This window comes from Paramisgurnus dabryanus, chromosome 18, assembly GCF_030506205.2.
Source record: "Paramisgurnus dabryanus chromosome 18, PD_genome_1.1, whole genome shotgun sequence".
NCBI lineage: Eukaryota > Metazoa > Chordata > Actinopteri > Cypriniformes > Cobitidae > Paramisgurnus > Paramisgurnus dabryanus.
Window position 1 is genome coordinate 21,759,369 of NC_133354.1, and position 19,292 is coordinate 21,778,660.

The 19,292-nt window shown below is 37.6% G+C and overlaps 1 protein-coding gene across 1 annotated transcript in view; it reads left to right on the forward strand.

Moving 5' to 3' along the window:
- Positions 1-19,292, forward strand: part of gabra3 (gamma-aminobutyric acid type A receptor subunit alpha3) — a 211,946-nt gene that overhangs the window by 160,752 nt on the left and 31,902 nt on the right. The window contains exons 7-8 of the mRNA XM_065287272.1: positions 927-1,070; positions 5,366-5,518. Of these exons, the coding sequence (XP_065143344.1) occupies positions 927-1,070; positions 5,366-5,518 (297 nt within the window). The remainder of the gene's footprint in view (positions 1-926; positions 1,071-5,365; positions 5,519-19,292) is intronic.

The window sequence follows — 19,292 nt, forward strand, 5'->3', positions numbered from 1 at the left end:
ATCCAAACAAGGATGAATTTAGAAGCCACCAAACACTTTCATGTTTTCCCTATTTAAAGACTGTTACATGAGTAGTGACACGAGTAAGTATGGTGGCACAAAATTAAACTTTTGTTTGGAGCCATAGGATTGAATGGGGCTAGGCTTAATGCTAACACATTCAAGAAGCGCTTGAAAAAAGATCTATTAATTCATCTAAGTTGAGGTAAGAACATAGTACAATATTGAAAAACGTTGGTGTTTTCCTTTAAAGGAGCATTTCACCCATAGAAACATTAATCTTTATTAAAAGTGTTTCATATTTGTAGTCGAAATGTAACATACATTCAGAATTTGGTGCCTATTTGACCTAGAAAAGGGGTGTTTGTTGTCTCACCCCCTCAACAAAGATATTGCACTTCCTTCTTTCAATGATGCAAAATGATGATTTTTACATCATTGAAAGAAGGAAGTGCAACACTGAAATCTGTATTTCTCCTGTCTCAGCGGCAACTGAGGAAATGATGCACAACCATTCCAAAACATGACTGGGGTTCTAACTATACAAAGCTTAATGCAAATGGGTGAAGTGTCCCTTTAAAGTCATTGTAATCTAATGATGAGATTTGAAGCATTAAAGTTTGATTTCAATCATTGCTTTTAATCGTTGACATGATCTTATGATCTTACTCTGTCAAGATATCAAGGTTATATCATCACAGAATGATCTTTACATTATGTAGGATGATTTTGTGTAGAACACTTCTATGTTAATCAATGGGTTTTCAGAGGCAGGCTCATGTAAAATATTGCATTGAATGTTTTAAAAGATTAAAACTCGCATCCTATTTACAAGTCTGATAGGGGGAAACACTGCAACATGTTATTAAATGTAAGTTTAGCCCAGCCGAACAAATACTTCATCAGCTATGATATGTCTTTATTAGATGCCTACACCAACAATGAGGTTGTCTACATTTGGACAGCAGATGATGAGAAATCTGTTTCTGTGGCTCCTGATGGTTCTAGACTCAACCAGTATGACCTGTTGGGCCATGTCATTGGCAAAGAGACCATCAGCTCCAGTACAGGTAATTATTTTCCATTGACATTGAGAGCACAACATGTTCATCTGACTCACAAAAAATGTTCTTCATGTATTATCCTTAACTGGGATACATGTAGTGACATGATTAAGATTTTGAACATTCGTATCTTAGATGGCTTTTTTACCTTCCTTACATTCCATGATAGTGGCGGAGACAGAGGGGTGTCCGGGGACCCCCTGACATCTGACTGGCCACAACGGGTGCCACCCCAAATTTAATGTGCTACTTTGACTTCCTTAGTAATTCACTTCCCATTAATTGACTTGTTTATTTTGACATGCTGCAGAGCAGCACATTGTTCAAAACAAATATTATGAGAATATTAGCATACATTGCTAATACTACATGATTTCAGCATAGGCTAAGATTGTCTTAGTCTAAGATTGACCTTTCTTTTTGCACTGTTTAAAACAAAACCCAACGCCGTGTTTTTATTCTTGAAGTGATCTTTATAGGCTACTGTATGATTATTAGTTGGACTTCAAGGCTACCTTGAACTTGATAAAGCTACGTGCATCATACTTATTGATAGCGTGCGTGCACAGCTACAGCTTAAACAAGTTCATGTATTTTTGGCTTAAACGGACAAATGCTCATAAATGTCAAAATAGCTGTCTTAGAGAGTAGTAAACAATTGGTTACTGTATATCAAATAAACATTTTATTGCATTCGGTCTTATAATAAGCCTAACCTGTTAAAGTCTCTGTCATTAAAGTTAATTAAATAACAAAAGAAGAGAAAATCACTCACTGCACTCACATTTTCTTTTAAATAAATTACTTTTTGCCAAAAATCCTTTGTGCTCTGCTATTTGAAGAAAGTTTCAGATTAGTTAGTTTAGATTGAACAACTTTTACAAAAGTTACTGCAGGTAACATGAGATAGTAACAGTACATTGGATGTGAGAAATAGAAAAGTTTAAAATTCACTGTTACATGTTGTGTTTACATCTAGTTATGCATGCAGTTGGGAATATTTATCTAATGTGGGTTAATGTGAAGTAGGCCTAATCAGCGAAAATAAAATTCATTCATGCATTTTTGATACATGGTTACACATCGGTTTCATGCACTATGGATCCCTAAAGTAGCCTTGGCCAACCCCTGGACGCCCCATTTCAAGTTGTTGTTCCGCCACTGGCCAGCATAAATACATTTGGGAGACATTTGATTAAGAGAAAGTGTATTTAGAGCTACACTGTCAAAAAAAAGTACATGAAGGTACAAAAGTTGTCACTGGGGCGGTATCTTTTCTAAAAGTACACGTTACCTTAGAGGTACATACAGTACTGGTAAATGGTATATATTAGGACCTTTTTAAAGCAACACTATGTAGTTTTTTTACCTTTAAATAATGTCTCTAAAATTATTTCAGTGATAGAACAACTTTTAACTGGACAAAATGTACTGTTGCTGCAACCTGAGCAGCCTCCTAGCTGCTACAAGCACACTCTGAAAGTGGCGGTGGAGGGTAGGAAACACAGCCCCCCCCCCTGCCTGCAGAAGAGTGTCTGATACCAGGCACTGTTGCGCTTTGCAACCACATGGGGGAGCTGTAAGTCATTTTTAAATGGAAACTACATAGTGTTGCTTTAAGTGTACCATCCCAGTGACAACTTTTGTACTTTTTTTGAGAGTGTAAAATCTAGACATTAACGATTAATAAGCACATAATAATTACACTCATTTTATCTAATGATTTTAAATGTGAAAAATGTATGTGTCCAAACTTTTAACTGACAGCATGTGTAGCATTTCCTGCAATTCAATTAGTGATGAATCGGATTGTCAAAATAAGCACAAGCTATTTGGCACAGTTTCGAAACCAAACCAAAACCAAATAGCTGCATTGATAGTGAATTATGCAGTCACCCTTTTAAAAGGTTTAAAGAGTAGAAAAAAACATCTGCCTCTTTCTGTCAGAATTTCCAGTGCACAGTTTTGATCTTTAACACTGTTTGTTTATATGCATGAATCTGTAATTCTACCCTGTACATGTTCACCAGCGTTTCCTTTATGAAATCTCTCTTTCTGCACCTGACAACCTGAATTAATTAATTTCGCTTGCTTCCCACTCAGAATTTTTTCTTCCAGCCTCAGCATATGCTTACAAATTCAATTTTTGCCTGTTTGTAAAGTAATTTATCTAGGCTGCTTTGCAAGCTGCAACTTTATCGATTGCTTTCTGTCACAGTTATTGGGGTCACGTGACCTCCGTGAAACCGGAAACACCTTCTTGTGTGAATGCATGAGAAAAATGTGTGTGCAGTGTGGGCAAGTGAAAATTAAAGAGATATGAAATCGACCCCAGAGAGAGGAAAATCAGTGTTGGACATTATTTGTTTTATGCTTTAAAGGGGACATATCATGAAAATCTGACTTTTTCCATGTTTAAGTGCTATAATTGGATCCCCAGTGCTTCTATCAACCTAGAAAAAGTGAAAAGATCAACTTTGTTTTGGTAAACCATTCTCTGCAAGCATGTGAAAAATAGGTCATTGTGATGTCCCGTTGTGATGTCAGAAGGGGATAATACTGCCCCTTAATCTGCACTATCCAACCACAGCACTGCCATTTAGTGCATAGTTATTTGCATTTAAAAAGAAAACAAACATAAAAGCAAACATAAAGCATTATCACAACGCATATTGTGTATAGCATGATTTAGAAAGTTATTGCATATCACATTATTCTTCAATATCGTCATGCAGCCCTACACTGGTGCGTTGTAAAGGTTGCCACCAAAATGTGAGTAACCATAAAATTCAATATTTGTTCTTGATTTAAGTGACTTGTATGTTTGTATATTTAAACACATTCAACATTTTAATGTTTAATGGTTTAAATATTAACCAAAATATTGGTAACACCTTACAGTTAGCTTGCATTTGTTACAATAAGTTAATGCATTAATACAAAAATACTTCTACAGTATTTATTCATTTTAGTTCATTTTAGCTGTTACTAATGTTCACAAAACAACCCTATTGTAAAGTATACCCAAACCATTACGTTTCTGAATGGAAACTTTCAAATCATGGAAATAATATCAGGAACAAAGTGAATTTGAAGCACATGATGAAAATTGTTTCTCTCCGCCCCTCTGCCACTGTGATCGGGTTTTTTGTTGTTTTTGAATCAACAATTTTAAGCTGTGATTGAGCTCTGAACACTCGATCTGAGGGTCTGATTGCAGTGGTGACCTTTAACCCCTGACTACCACAACAGAGTTTCTTCTCGCACACAGTTTTCTGCTCTATTCATATTTTAGCACTGTAAGATTGACAGTCAGATTGACAGAGTGACATGTTGGAGAATAGTTTTGTGCAAATCTGCTTACTCTATGTTGCCAGATTGCCAGATGCAATGCTGCATTAATAAAAGCCATGTGTCAAGACAGTGATTATTTGGAGATAATATTAAGATGCGTTCAGATAGTCCCTGGTTTACGTTAATTTTGTGTTCGTGCCTGTAGATGAGACACAATTCACCATCTCCCTCAGCTGAAATGGAAAAGACAAATGTTCTCCTGTTTGTAGAGCACAAGAAGCATCTGTTTGTTCCTCATTTTGTCATTTTAATTGTCCTCTGCTCCGCGTCCCAGTGCAGGGAGAGAATATTGACTCAATTAAAAGGCTGTTGTTCAGCCTCTAGTATTTTTTTAAAGGGATAGCTGACCCAAAAACGAACAATTGTGTAATTATTTCCTCGTGCACTCGTATCTTTTCAAACCCATGTGACTTATTTTTCATGTGGCACACGGATAGAGAGATGTTTAGGAAGAATGATGTCAGATGTAAATTAATTTTTTAATATTTTATTCGTTTTATTGTCTACAATACAATTTTCTCTTTTTTCAGTAGGGAAGTTCTTGAAAATGATCAAAATTTTAAAAAGCAAATTATAAGTCGACAGCACTGCAAGTTGGCTTTTCAGCCTCTCTGGTGTTAATGACATAATTACAGCCCCTCATAGCCCATCAGAGGTTCATGAAGAGGTGAATGTTGGGATTGAGCAATTGTCTGTCACTTCCTTCCCGCTGCTAATGCAAGACATCCAATCTACCCCAACCAAACTGGAAAACACTCGAGGCTTTATACATGGATGCTGTTATATACAAGATGCAATCTGTTAAACTCCCTCACCGAGACAATGTTTTCTTCTGCGCACATGATCGTTCGTAAATAAAATTCTGAATGTCTCAGTCGGTGTGTTGTGCGAATGAGACGTCAATTATTCATTCTGTCTCTTATGGTCTTTTTCATCATTTCTTACAGGAGAATATGTGGTGATGACAACGTATTTCCATTTGAAAAGGAAAATTGGCTATTTTGTGATCCAGACGTATCTCCCCTGCATAATGACCGTCATCCTCTCTCAGGTGTCCTTCTGGCTGAACCGCGAGTCCGTGCCGGCACGCACCGTCTTCGGTGAGGGTTTTTCCTTTTTGTTTATTAATGTGCACATGCAGTCTGCAAATAATCCAGCAAACAATGCTGTTTAAATGATGAGGCTACATTAAACCATGCCGCTGTGCCTTGTACATTTGTAGAAATTTGTTTTTTTTTATATTGTTTTCATCTATTATTACAAAACAACGGGAAGCATTCAGTAAATGAGAGCACCAGGGATTTGTGTTTTGCACAAAAGTTTACAGGGTTCATATAAACTTTGGGAAATGCTTGATTTTATCTGCTATGCTTTCAAGGTTAAAAAATGTGCTTACATTTTGAATATATCCCTTGAAGATGATGAATAATGAAGTTTTTATGTCTTTGGTTTCCTACACATTGTAGGCACCATTTCTGGTCTTGCTTAAATTTGAACTTTTAACATTTACAAAGTGACTGGGGTAAAAAGTGAATAAGTTAAAGGTTATTCACCTGTTAGCCTTTCTGTAACATTCTGTTGGAGTTTAACAACCTTATACATGCTTTAAATGGAAATGATTCGTTTTGAAGGGAACCAAAAAAGAGACGCTTTCCAACAAAGAAAAGAACATTGAAATGACTACATTTACTATCTAAAATGTTTGAATAATAGAGATAAATGCATGGGATATTAAAGTAGCTTTGGCAACTGGTTTGCATGTTTAAAGGGGTTTTGTATCAAAGGTGCAATGTGGGACTTTTAGTGGCATCTAGCGGTAAGACTGTGAATTGCAACCAATGGCTCAGCTCACAGATCACCCCTCCCTACTGTAGCTTATCTATGCATTTTGATAGGGAGAGGTGAGCTGTGGACTGAAGTCCAATTTATAGTCATGCGTAAGGTCTACGCTGTAGGTTATCCATAGCCTCTGCATAGCTTAGCCTGAAGTGCACCTTGCCAAATTTTTAACAGTGCATCAGTTCTACGCGGACCAGAGTCCTGCAACGGGTAACTACATAGAAGTGTCTCAAACGGGTGGATTGTGACATTCCAAAAATTCACGGGGGGGGGGGGCTGCTGGCGGATAATTAACTCTGTGCGGGCGGGTAGTAGCACAAATGAAAATATGTGCAACATTTGTATGTCTAAGGGATGTGCACACCAAAACTTTTAAACGCGGATGTTTTTTCAGCCGAGCGCTTTTTAGCTGTGATACTTTAGCTGTGAGCCAGTTGGTTGTTGTGATACTTGTCCCGCCCCTTCTCCACTGTGATTGGACGGTCGTGTGAGAACTGACATTGACGATGAAGCATTTCACCCAAACTTGAATCTCTTTTAACTCTCGACACTGGAAAAACCGCCGACTGCCGGCTTATTTGAAAAACGCAGAGTTTCCATTGGAATCAATTGAAAACATGCGCTGGCAACATATGACATTTGACCCATCATGTCACCACCATTACGACAGTGCGTGACATTTGTTGATTCTTCTCGTAGCCTAGTTGGAGCGAGCGTTGCAGGAGTTGCATAAAGATTTGCTGTTGATAGCCAGAAGCTGAATGTATCCAAGGTCTATTTGTGTATAGTTATCAGGTCCCATTTGTGCCGATGGTAGGCTGCTTAAATGGCACAAAACAAAGCGCACTTTAGCCTGTTTCATTAGCCTATCCATGATGCTGTTGTGATGTTGAGATAAAAAATAAAGCACTGATATTAGCGTGTGTGATTTATGTGTGTGCGGGTCGGGTAACAGGCCAAATATTAACGGGTCCGGGCGGGTGCGGATTTAATTTTGATATTATCACGGGTGACGGTCGGATCTGGTGCTGAGTACGGGCGGGGCGGGCCTCCAAAAATGGACCCTTGCAGGACTCTGATGCAGTGTTGTTTTTGTCAACGATGACGATAACAAAATTATTTCGTTGATGCACCTTTTTTTATGACGATAACGCGACGATGACTAGCTAAAAATAGCTCTAAGATGACGAAAACATGACGAGACGCTTTCGAGTTTTCGTTGACGAGACGGAACGAAAATGAAAAGTCTTACGTTCACAATGCATGTTATTTCTGCCTATTTTGCGTGAAATCTGTCTGTTTTTAGCTAAAAAGTATCAGCAATGCTGCGGCTACACCCACCACTCGGCTGCCACCATGCCGCGCAAGCGCACCAGATTTCACACAACAACCCACCTGCGGCTGTGGCGAGTTCGAAGGACCGTGGCGGTGACGCCAATAAACGGAAACGACGAAATGATTTATGGACATACTTTCAGTATAATCCATCAGAAAGAAAAATGGAATGCATATTGGGAGAGGACGGTAAATGTGGCCACAAACTAGGTGGAAAGAATACCACCAACCTCAAGCGGCACCTCAAGGTAGAGGTCTTCTCGGGTCCAAAGAAATGTACCCGACCCGAAATGACCCGAATCACTTCATACCCGAACCCGACGTGCATAAATAAAAAAAATTTAAAGAAAGACCCGACCCGAGACAAACCCGAGAAAATTAGACCCCAGTCCAACCCGAGCTAGTGAAATTTTTTTTTAACCCGACTGGAACCGAATGTAAACGGCACTGACGTGTGTGCATTCTGCAGACCCACGCGCAGCAGTCAGACAGAAAGAAACTCCGGTGGCCTTGCAACCAAGTTGGCGAGCTGCTCCATTCGTTTTACTTTGTTATCTGATGACAACACCAACGTAACCGCTAAAATGTACATTTATAATTGACTGACATGTTTGTCTCAACGAAAATGAACCTTCCGACAACCACACAATGTCGCAAGCGCTCTTGGCAAACAGATGAGAGGTTTGAAAAGGACATTGACTCACACAGGCGAGAGAGTTCGGGTCTTCTCGGGTCCGTTCAGAAAAAACACATTCATTTTTAAATTACCCGAGACCCGATGCTGCTATTATTGTACCCGACCCGTGTCCGAGGCACATGTGAAACTTTTAGACCCGAACCCGATCGGGTCTCGGGTCGGACCTCGGGTTTTCGGATCTAAGTGGACCCGTGAAGACCTCTACCTCAAGGCTCATCACGCTAATATTTTTTTAAAGGTAACTAACAAGTCACGCTGTTAACATATCATATACATTCAGTTTTACTCGACAATCGGCTTGTGACACATTGCATGGTAAGCTTAGGGTTTTACATGTATCTACTTGTCAAACCTAAGCTAATTTCCAATACTTTTTGTGGTGTATTTAAATAACAAGGCAAGGCACGCGTTTCTCAACTTTATAAGCGAGGTCTCAGCGTAACACACAAACTCAACATGATGGTATATCAGGCTCAACTTTTTTGTTATGACATGCGCAGAAGGCACAACGACTAAAACATCGGCAAGCCCTCAGGGACAAGCTTAATGCACATTTTAATAGTATTAAATACACCACACTTTTTTACCTAAATTAATTTGTTAAAGACTGCCTTTTTTACTCAGTCTAATTGCATTTTCATCGACTAAAACTTGACTAAAACTATCAAGTTTATAAGTGACTAAAATGTGACTAAAACTAAAAAGCATTTTCGTCCAAAAGATTAAGACTAAGATTAAAACGTTTGCCAAAAACAACACTGCTCTGACGCGGACCGCAAGCGTTTCAATTCACATATATGCCGCTATATGCCACTAAACATCTTGTGGACCTCTAACTGTCCAAAAATCAAGGAGAATCTGAATTCTCAGTTCACAAACCCTTTAAATCTACTATAATGGGCGGTGTAGCATTGGGAGAAGGGGCATGAACCGGCTCTCGTGTAGGTACTGTATAAGCGCTTAATTTCACACATTTTACCACCCTCTCTAACCCGTGGGTGAGCACGGTCACTGAGCAGCCCTACAGCTGGACAGTGATGGATTTTGTTTTGAAACTGTGTAAGTATCACAGGATTGACTTGTAATTACCTCAGCCACCACGCAAGTACCTAATTAATTACAGATTAGTTGGACCCAAACTTGGAATGAGATAAAGTCGGAGAAAGTAATTCCGACGGGCCTCTCGCGGGACACGAAAAAGAAAGATAAACCCAAGTGTATCGGACCTGAACCCCCCCCCCCCCCCAAACACACACACATGCCTGGCTTTTCACATCAAATTTGAAATAAGGAGATTATTAGCTTATTGAGCTTCTTGTGTTATGTCTGGCTTCGTCTGCTGGGCCTGAGCATCAGGTGCAAAGCAGGGCTCATCCTGCCAGCATTACTCTTGAAGATGTTACTGTTGATGATGGGAAGATTTCAGCTGTCTGCTTGGGAATGAAATGAAAGTCTGACCTTATTGACAACATCGGCTGATAGAGTGCGGCAAGGTTTCCCGCTCGCTTCTCACTGCTGCCGAGTCTTCAGCAGAATGGGAAAAGAAATCATATTTTACCTAGTGGTGAATGAAATGAATTTGAAAGGATGGAAACACTCTACAGAATCATGTAGGAAATACCTGCAGTGCAGGTTTCAGGTCAATCAAGCTGAAAACGTAAAAGTTGTTGTTTTGGTTTTAATTGCGTTTTCTTATTCTGCTCGCTTTGCTGATCTGAGTTAGCTTATATGTTAATTGTCACTTTGCTCATTATCTGTTTTATGCACTATGAATTTTTCCTTTTAATGAGAAGCTTCACGTTGAACGCGGTTTCTTCATTTGGGAACAACCATGACATTTGTTAGAATGTCACGTTATATAAATATTTGAGTAGTCCTTCACTTTAAGTTTTAATGTCAGAGCCACCAACCTAGCTAGTTATCTCTGTATCTAAACAGCCTTAAAGGGACATTTCCAATGGAGTATCATTACGCCTTCTTGTGAGACAGGTTTTACTTTTTTAAGACAACACATGTATCTTTTTAAGAGAAGACATGCATCCCAGAAGACATTGCAGCAGGTTCATGAAACAATTTAGGAATACGTTTTGCATCATTAGCTTATTGGAGTCAGTATCGAGTCCTGAGACATTTCGTGTGACGATTGCTTTTGGCTACCAATTCGGTTAGGACACTTTAGACAGCGAAGTATTACTGTAGCTCACTAGATATTAAACAACATGATCTCACAAAGTTCCGTGGGATAGTCACGGAATTTTTTGCTAATTTTTCCGTGGCATTCTCACGGATCTCCGCATATTTCCGTGGCCCTGCCACGGACTTTATTTTCCGTGGCATTCTCACGGATTGGTTACTCAACTGCTTTTTCCTATTTTCAAACCATTGTCGCTTCGGTTTAGGGTTAGATTTGATGTTTGCGTTAGTATGTCACTTTAACTATTGGTTTATACTATTTTTTCTGATTTATTCTTTTATATTTTCTAAACTTTAATCAATTGTCGCCTGGTGTTGGGGTTAGAGTTGGGTTTGGGTAAGGATGTCATTTTATGTAAATCTAACCCTAAACCGAAGCGACAATGGTAAGAAAATAGGACAAAACAGTTGAGTAACCAATCCGTGAGAATGCCACGGAAAAGAAAGTCCGTGGCAGGGCCACGGAAATATGAGGAGATTTGTGAGAATGCCACGGAAATTCGTGAGATCAGGTTGATATTAAAACAGAGCAACTGTCTTCTGCAGACTCTTCATCCTCCAGATTTTCCCATCAGTCACCTTCCAAGTCCTTACTGTTTCTACAGCTTGTATTTACCGTCGGTAAATATTGAATTATACCTTTCTCTTCTTCTTCTTCTGCCTTTGGCATCATCGTACGCCTCCAGTCTTCTCTTTCATCCCTTGTTCTTCATAATTCTACGCTTAGCTTTCTTTATTGTTTTTCAACTGGAGCTAATTCTATATTTTTTAAAGCGAATGTCAAAGCATGCAGCGCAGCTCGCTCAGGTGTGCGGTGATATTTCATCATCAACCCCTTATTTTTTGCTGACCGCCCTCTCCATTATCCCTTGCACTCCCACAGCCTTCAATGCACACTCGGTAGAATTAGTGTTCAGCCTACGCAGTCTTAGATATTTACTTATAATTCAATACTTAGCTGTGTTTGCTAAAGCAAGCATCACTATTGCTGTTGTTAATACTATAGGGTTTAAACAAAACCCAAAACACTGAGTATTAAGTTTTGACATGTAACTGTTTGTACCGCAAATGGTTTGTGATTAAATAGTGCAGCATATTAAGTAGAGGTGTACTGATGATTTATTCGTTTTCATTTATTTATTTATTCATGACTAATTTATGCATTGTGTTTGATTAATTATATTTTTACACAAGAAACACACACATCTCTGCTACAAATAAACATTTGAAGTTTGTTTCTATTGCTTACCATTCTTGGACAATTACACCAAACGTGACAGAAGTGCAAACGTTACAACTTACCCCATAGGTGTAACAGGCAGGGAGTTGTAACACTTGATAAAAATTAAGTTTAGTTACTATTTTGTCTATATACTTGAAGTGGATATTGTTTATATATCTATCTATAATAGACAGGTATCCACACTGTATTCATTCATCCAGCCCTTTTCTAACAATAGTTCAATTATAAATGGATACAAATGTCTAAATATGTGAGAAAAAACAGCACAATTATGACAAAACATTTTTTATACGTGACCCAGTCTGTAATAACCATACTACAGTTTCAACATCAAATTCTGAGATAATGAGCATCAAAGTCTGATTTTAGACATTCATTTCATTATGGTCTTTGACGTGACCTTATTCAATCAATATTAAAGATATGAACAAAAATAAATTTGACACACGATTTTTGATAAGACAGGCACATTTATTTTGTTTTTCAGGCAGCAATCATTCGTGTGTAGCCTATTTAAAACAACGGCAAGAATTGCGCTAAAGTTAGCAGTTTTCATATCATAAGTGCTGAGGGGTTAGTTGTAACACAGGGTTATAATTAACCCCGCTGGGTCAAAATATTTTCAAGCCCACCAAAAAAGTTGCTAAGAGCTGCAGACATATTTCAAAACGATGCTATGTTTTAGTCAACAAGACACCGATTAATATGACAAAGCATTGGATTTGGTATCTTACACACCCAACTTAGAAACCAAAAAAACATATGATGAAAAAATTGACTCGTTCATCAATAACTCTCTGGAAAAACATTATACATTTCCAATAATTTGCGGGAGATCGTCTTTTGGCAGCTTAAAAAAATACAGGAAAAACAAAACAGTCAACCTTGTGCAACAATGTAAACAGTCCATATTACAAATAACCCCGTGTTAGTTTTTGCCCCACACACCCCTATGTATTTTGATTCTCCATCTAAAACTTTATATTTTATATTAGATTATATTTTCTGATGTATTTTAGGAATAATTAAGGATGGGCCATTGAATTATTCAAAATTAATGCACATTCCAGATGATAATGCGACCACAATGCAAAGGAGAATAATTCAACAGACCGTAGTCAATTATTCCACTTATATGGGCTTACCATACCATCAGACATTGTTCAGGTGTTTTATTTTAAGACATGCTATTGCGAGTAGGACAAATTTCTTACACATCTCATCTAAAATCTCCGTTGCTAGTTCCACAACTGCATTTTATAACTGAGAGAGAAACCACTTCATAGGTGTGCGTTTACTGAAAAATAATGCATAGATGTTTCAGTCAACCAATTAGAATAAAACATTCAACAGCCCTGTGATATAACAGAATATAATGCATTAGTTTGTGTCAGGATCCGTCAAAATCATGTGTTTAATTATATCTAGTCTTTGTGTTCGGGGTCCTTGGCAGTACCATGTTCTATGTGGGAAATGCGTGGTTTTAGTATTGAATTATTCTGACCACGCCTTTTCCGGGTCTCGTCACTTTTTACCCGCTCCCTTACTTGTCATTGATTTCAGCTGTGTCCCTCATTAGTTCTCCCTATTTATTGTCCTTATGTTTGCTGTTCTGTGCTTGTGCGTCTTGTTGCATTCCTTGTTGTGGTCCTGTGTTTATCATCTGTGAGTATTTAAGAATATCAAGTCTAGTCTGTTATATGTAGTTTAGAGTTTATTGTTGGTTTATGTTTAATTTAGTGTTAGTTTAGTGTTCCACTCATCCTGTCTTGTTTTGCTCCCTCGTGGGTTTTGTTTTCCCCTGTTTTGTGCAATAAACCATTCATTTTGTGTCACGTCCGCACTTGGGTTCATCTCTTTGTTATATCCTCACAGTTTGAAGTTAAATAAGTAAAATCAATAACTAGGCAAAAGAGATTTGTATATTAAGTGTATTCAAGAAATTGGCTGTCAAATGTGTAATGTTTCTCTCCTCTGCATAAAGCTATATTTTGACAGCACCACAGAGCCACAGTGTTTACACTTTTCTAGGAAATTATCCTACAAATAGTTTTTTTTTATAGTTGCCTATACTGTATCTATTAAACTGTGATTGGAGTTAAACTGGGGAGTATTTAAGCTGTGTTTTAAAATAAACACTTCTGAAGGACACAGCAAAGAGGCACATAACCCAAAACACGGAGACGTAATTTTCTTCCTTGTGTCGATTGAAAGCTGTGAGTGCGTTGAATGGTGCTGTAATTAGTATCATATCATAAGTCATTTCATAAAGACAAGAGGGAGGTTGTATCCAACTGATTTCACATTACCCAAGTTGAGTCTCCAGTCTATAAACGTGACTAATCAGCATTCACTCTCTGGGTAAGAATCGCATCATTAACCGGTCGCCGCTCTCATGCGAAGAAGTCCCACCAGGCGTCCTCTTAGAAACACCACTCCATCTCATGTGACTGTTTCTCCCAGTCGTCATCTTTTCATATCCTTCCCTCCTGCTTACCTTGGCCAGAGAAGAGGAGTTGAAGAGTGTGTCATGGCAACCCCGAGTGTCCCCCGCCGGGCGAGCGTGCACACAGGCTAATCAGCGATCCGATGCCTGCCGTTGTTTGGAGTGCAAACACATGCCCAGGAGGAGCAGGTCTAGCTGATATGAAATATGACAGGAAGATGTCATCTGAGCTGGGAAGCCCACACAACTAATGGAAAAAAAAAATGCCTTGGAGAAGCTTCTTGAATTTTATGCTTCAGTCTTCCAGGTTGCAATGACAATGAACTGTAGAAAAAATATTTTAATGTTATATTGATTATATGTATAATCCTGATAAATATTATAGAGATTTCCTCCATAAAATATATGGAAATTCAAACCTTTTACTTTTAAAAATCTTATATTTTACTTTATTTAACCGTATAATTAAATGTAATGTTTTTTTTAAACCTATTACAGTTTTTTTTAAAGGTAACCAATTAACATGTTTTTACCATAACATTTTTACATACCTGTAAAAATTTAAACAAGGATCAGATGTAAGTTTCTTAACAAACGTGCGCGTTCATAGGTGCCGGATTCTTTTCCACCGGTGGGTGCTCGTCACAACGTCAAACAATGCTTAGGTTACTTGGAAACAGCAGACGCTCTGGAGCTCCCAAACGCTTTGAAAAGAAGGAGGAAAGCGGCAAAAAAATTAATGTTTTTCCGCATGGTTTTAGACGCAAAATGGGAAGCAATTAAGGAAATCTGCTTGGCCATTTCAGTGGCTGCTCTAGTCGAGCCCCGGAGCAGCCACGGGATCAACGCCTGTGTGCGTGTTTATTGAAGCACTATTCAAACATGAAACAGAAAAGTGAGGAACTTTTCTGAGGTTATAATGTTTCCAGCCATTCTAAAAACCATTCTGATGGTGTACTGGTAGCACAGATTCCAATTTTTTCGCAACCTTGAGTGACCAAGATGTATAAAGAAAATATCTTGGCTTATTGTTCTGGCCCTAACCCAGCTGCGTTCACCTGAAGTTAAAGACATCTTGCTGTATAAGACTGTACTTTATGTTTTATATAGTTTGTGACGTGCACGTGGTTATGGCATCCGTCACAGCCCTAGTGCTGACATCCGACTACTACGGTTGATCTAATCTGACAACAGAGAATAAAATAAAATGTTCATTAAAGTTTGTTAAAATAAGGACAGAAGCATTGCTACTATAGAATAATCTTAATTTCATTATGCAAAATGTAACTTTACATTTCTATTTTTCATTCTCATTTTACAAGGTTGTATTTGTTAAATTAGCAAATGCATTAGCTGACATGAAGTTACAATGAATGAGCAATATAGTTTCTCAAAATTTTATAATCTTAGCAAATTTTAATGCCAATGCAATTGGTCATGTTAGATCATTGTGCATTAGCTAATGTTAACATTTGAACTTTTGATTTTAATAATTGTATTAATAAATGCTGAAATTAACATTAACTCTTTCCCTGCCATTGACGAGTTATCTCGTCAATCCGCAATACCAGGTAGCGAACTTACGGAATTTATAAAACCCGGAAGTATTGCCCTAGGGCAAACAGTTGTATTTCCGTCTAAGTTTTGAGGATCACTCTGCATCTGATCTCTATCAAAAGTCCTTTACAAAAATTGAATTATCTCAGCTTTTTGCTAAAAATTTAGTGTTTTTGAAGAATTTGAAAGGTGACAAAAAGAGAACTAATGAAGGTAGGATAAAAGGTTTTTTTTGGAAAGCAGAGGGTCTGTCCTTTTATTTAACTCTTTCCCCGCCATTGACGAGATATCTCGTCAATTAAGAGAAAACGCTTCCCCGCCAATGACGAGATTTTCCGTCTTTCCGCAATACCGCTATTATCCACCAGGTGGCGCCCTTCCGCAACTTTTTAAAACCGGAAGTATTGCCCTATGGCAAGCTGCTGCATGTCCGTGTCTGTTTTAAAGATCGCTCTGAATGGGATCTCTATGAAAAATCCGTCATAAAAATGGAATTATCTCTGCTTTTTGCTCAAAATATGGTGTTTTTGCAAAAACCTACCCATATTCAAAAGCTGATTGCAAAAGAACCACTAAAGGTAGGATGAAACGGTTTTTTTTGTTTGAAAGCAGAGGGTCTGTTCTTTCATTTGGTATATTGTATGTTTATATATTTAGAGAAGAACATTTTCTGGAAGGCATTAAACTTTGGTGAAAATCATGAAAAACGCTGGCGCTGGCTGGCAACTTTTTTTAAAAATGCTGGCGGTGAAAGAGTTAACCTCTTCAACCCTGAGGACCCTGTCCCGGGTCCAGAATTTTGTATTTTGACTTAATATAAAAGATTCTTTTAATCTTTGATGCTCCGTCATGGACCCCAGTAACACATATGAGATACTGTTTGAAAGCTTAGAGTCTCTACTTTCTGCAGATATGCATCACTTTGACACATCTTTTACTGTAAGAAAGTTATTTACACTTAATTTACACTATCACCCCCCCAATATTTTATTATATCATTTAATATTTACATATTTCATATTTTTCAAAAATGACAAACATGGGCAAGTCTTATATCAAATGAAAGCTCTCACTCTCAGGAATAAGGCTACAGCGTTATTTTTGTTCTAATATCAACACATATCCAAAAATCGCTGAATGAATAATAAGGTAAAAAATGGTCTTTTGTAAACATATGGGAAACTTGAGTGTGGACTGCCTCAGATAGCACAGATAGCCACAAATGATACACCATCTTTTATTTTAGGTCCTACTCTAAACAATGAGTCCATTCACAGCATTTTCTTTGGTTGTGTGCATATATAATCCCTTGCTATTTATTATATGTGCAAAACAAAAAATTAATATTTATATGAAAAATGTATTTTCACACCCTTTAGTAAAATGAGAATAACTTTTGAATGCGACATGCTAAAGAGTTCATTCTTTTTTTGGGTGTTTACTGTCTGCTGCTGGTAACAACCAGAACTGTCTGCAGTCTGCTAGAGCACCCAGAACCAGAGTTATACACTACCAGAGACAGTATTTACAACATAAAAAAGAAAATTTGGTGTTTCATCATATGAAAAACAACATAAATAACAATATTTGTCACAAACAGCAGCTTTTTATGTAACTTCAAAGGGTTTTCTGCAAAATGATATAAAGAAATTGCATTTATTCCACTGTATGTGGTTATGGGAGCACTTCAAATGTTTTTAGGCAGAAATTGTATACAAAAAGGGTATTATTCCTCCCTTCAGTTGGAGTAAAATAACTTTTGCATAGATTATGATAGAGAAAAAATTCCTTTTTCCTCTGTAAGCTGACAATTGCTGGAATCAAACAAAACTGTCTGCAGGGACCTGAGATACCCAGGACCAGAGTTATATACTTTCAAATAAAAACTTTAGAAAAAAACATCAAAAAGCGCCTATTTATTTTTGTGTTTATTAGAGGCCTGACATCACATACAACCATGTTTAGCACTTTCAACAGTATTTTATGTAATTTCAAAGGGTTACCTGTAAAATGATACCAAACTTTTGTATGTAAACCTCTGCATGTGGGTATGGGATGCTTTTGAAATTGGGTAGGCCAAATCCAGGCAAAAATCCCCAAAATAGCTTCAGGGTGTAAGAAGTTAATATATTGTATGTTTATGTATTTAAAGAAGACCATTTTTGGGGGACATTAAACCTTTGTGAAAATCATGAAAAATGCTGTCAGGGAAAGAGTTAAAGGGGATATATCATGAAAATCTGACTTTTTCCATGTTTAAGTGCTATAATTGAGTCCCCAATACTTATATCAACCTAGAAAATGTGAAAAAGATCAACACAATAACTTAGTTTTGGTAAACCATTCTCTGCAAGCATGTGAAAAAATAGTTCATTGAAAATTGGCTCCCCTTGTGATGTCAGAAGGGGATAATACCACCCCTTAATCTGCACTATCCAACCACAGCACTACCATTTAGTACAGCGATCAGCTCATTTGCATTTTAAATGACACACCCAAAACAGCACATTCTACTCACACCTACAAACTGAACATTTTAACATGTTATAATAAATAATATATATTTATATGTATATATATATATGCTATTTTGAGCTAAAACTTCACATATGTACTCTGGGGACACCAAAGATTTAGTTGTCATCTTAAAAAAGTCTTGTGAAATGTCCCCTTTAACATTAAGATTAATAAATGGGGTAGTATTGTGCATTGTTAGTTCATGTTAGCTAATCCATTAACTAATGTTAATAAACGAAACCTTATTGTAAAAATCTTGCTGATTTAAATTATGAATAAATTATAACCATATATTCATGCGATTTTTCCAATCAACAGAAAAAAACATGAACTAAAACACGTTTTTTTTTCTGATTAAGGACAGCATATTTGTATGCATATTAGTTGTCCATAAATGAGCAATTGATTTGTAAAAATTGTCAGAAATATGTAACAAGGCAAGTCTTATCACTTAATATTTGCAAAGAAAATCCATTGTTTTTCAAGGATCTCAGTTGTCTCTCTGCTTGTCGACACTCAATATGGATATGTTGGTGGGCTCTAATCGAGAGCTACTAATGAGTTTCAGAGCGGACCCTTATTGGTATTCTACAGAGCTTGCACAACAGTGTCTGCAAATGTGATAAGCAGCACATGGCTTAGGCCGCAGGCTAAACGCTGTCGCGATGGAGCGGGCAGGTTGGTAGACAAGCCTCGCAAAACGCAGTGTTTTCCAAAGTGCCTGGAGGTTGTGTACGCCACATCAAAACCTGTCTCCACTAAACACTAAACCAGCAGTTTTAGCTCAGCGACTTTCCCTCGAACTACTGCCTGTAGAGCTGACAGACATTTTTTTCTGTCATTTTTCCTTTACATGAAATCTAACATCTAATAATGTTATGGGAAAATGTTTAGTTTCCCACGATGCCACATGAATTTTGATGCTTTCTATGTATCTACTGAAACTTGTGATCAAAATAGCCAGAATCCAACAGACTAATGTGAAAAATTCATGTCTTCAGAAACCGTAATGAAATACAAGACAAACCAACACAATCTCAGGGCAGT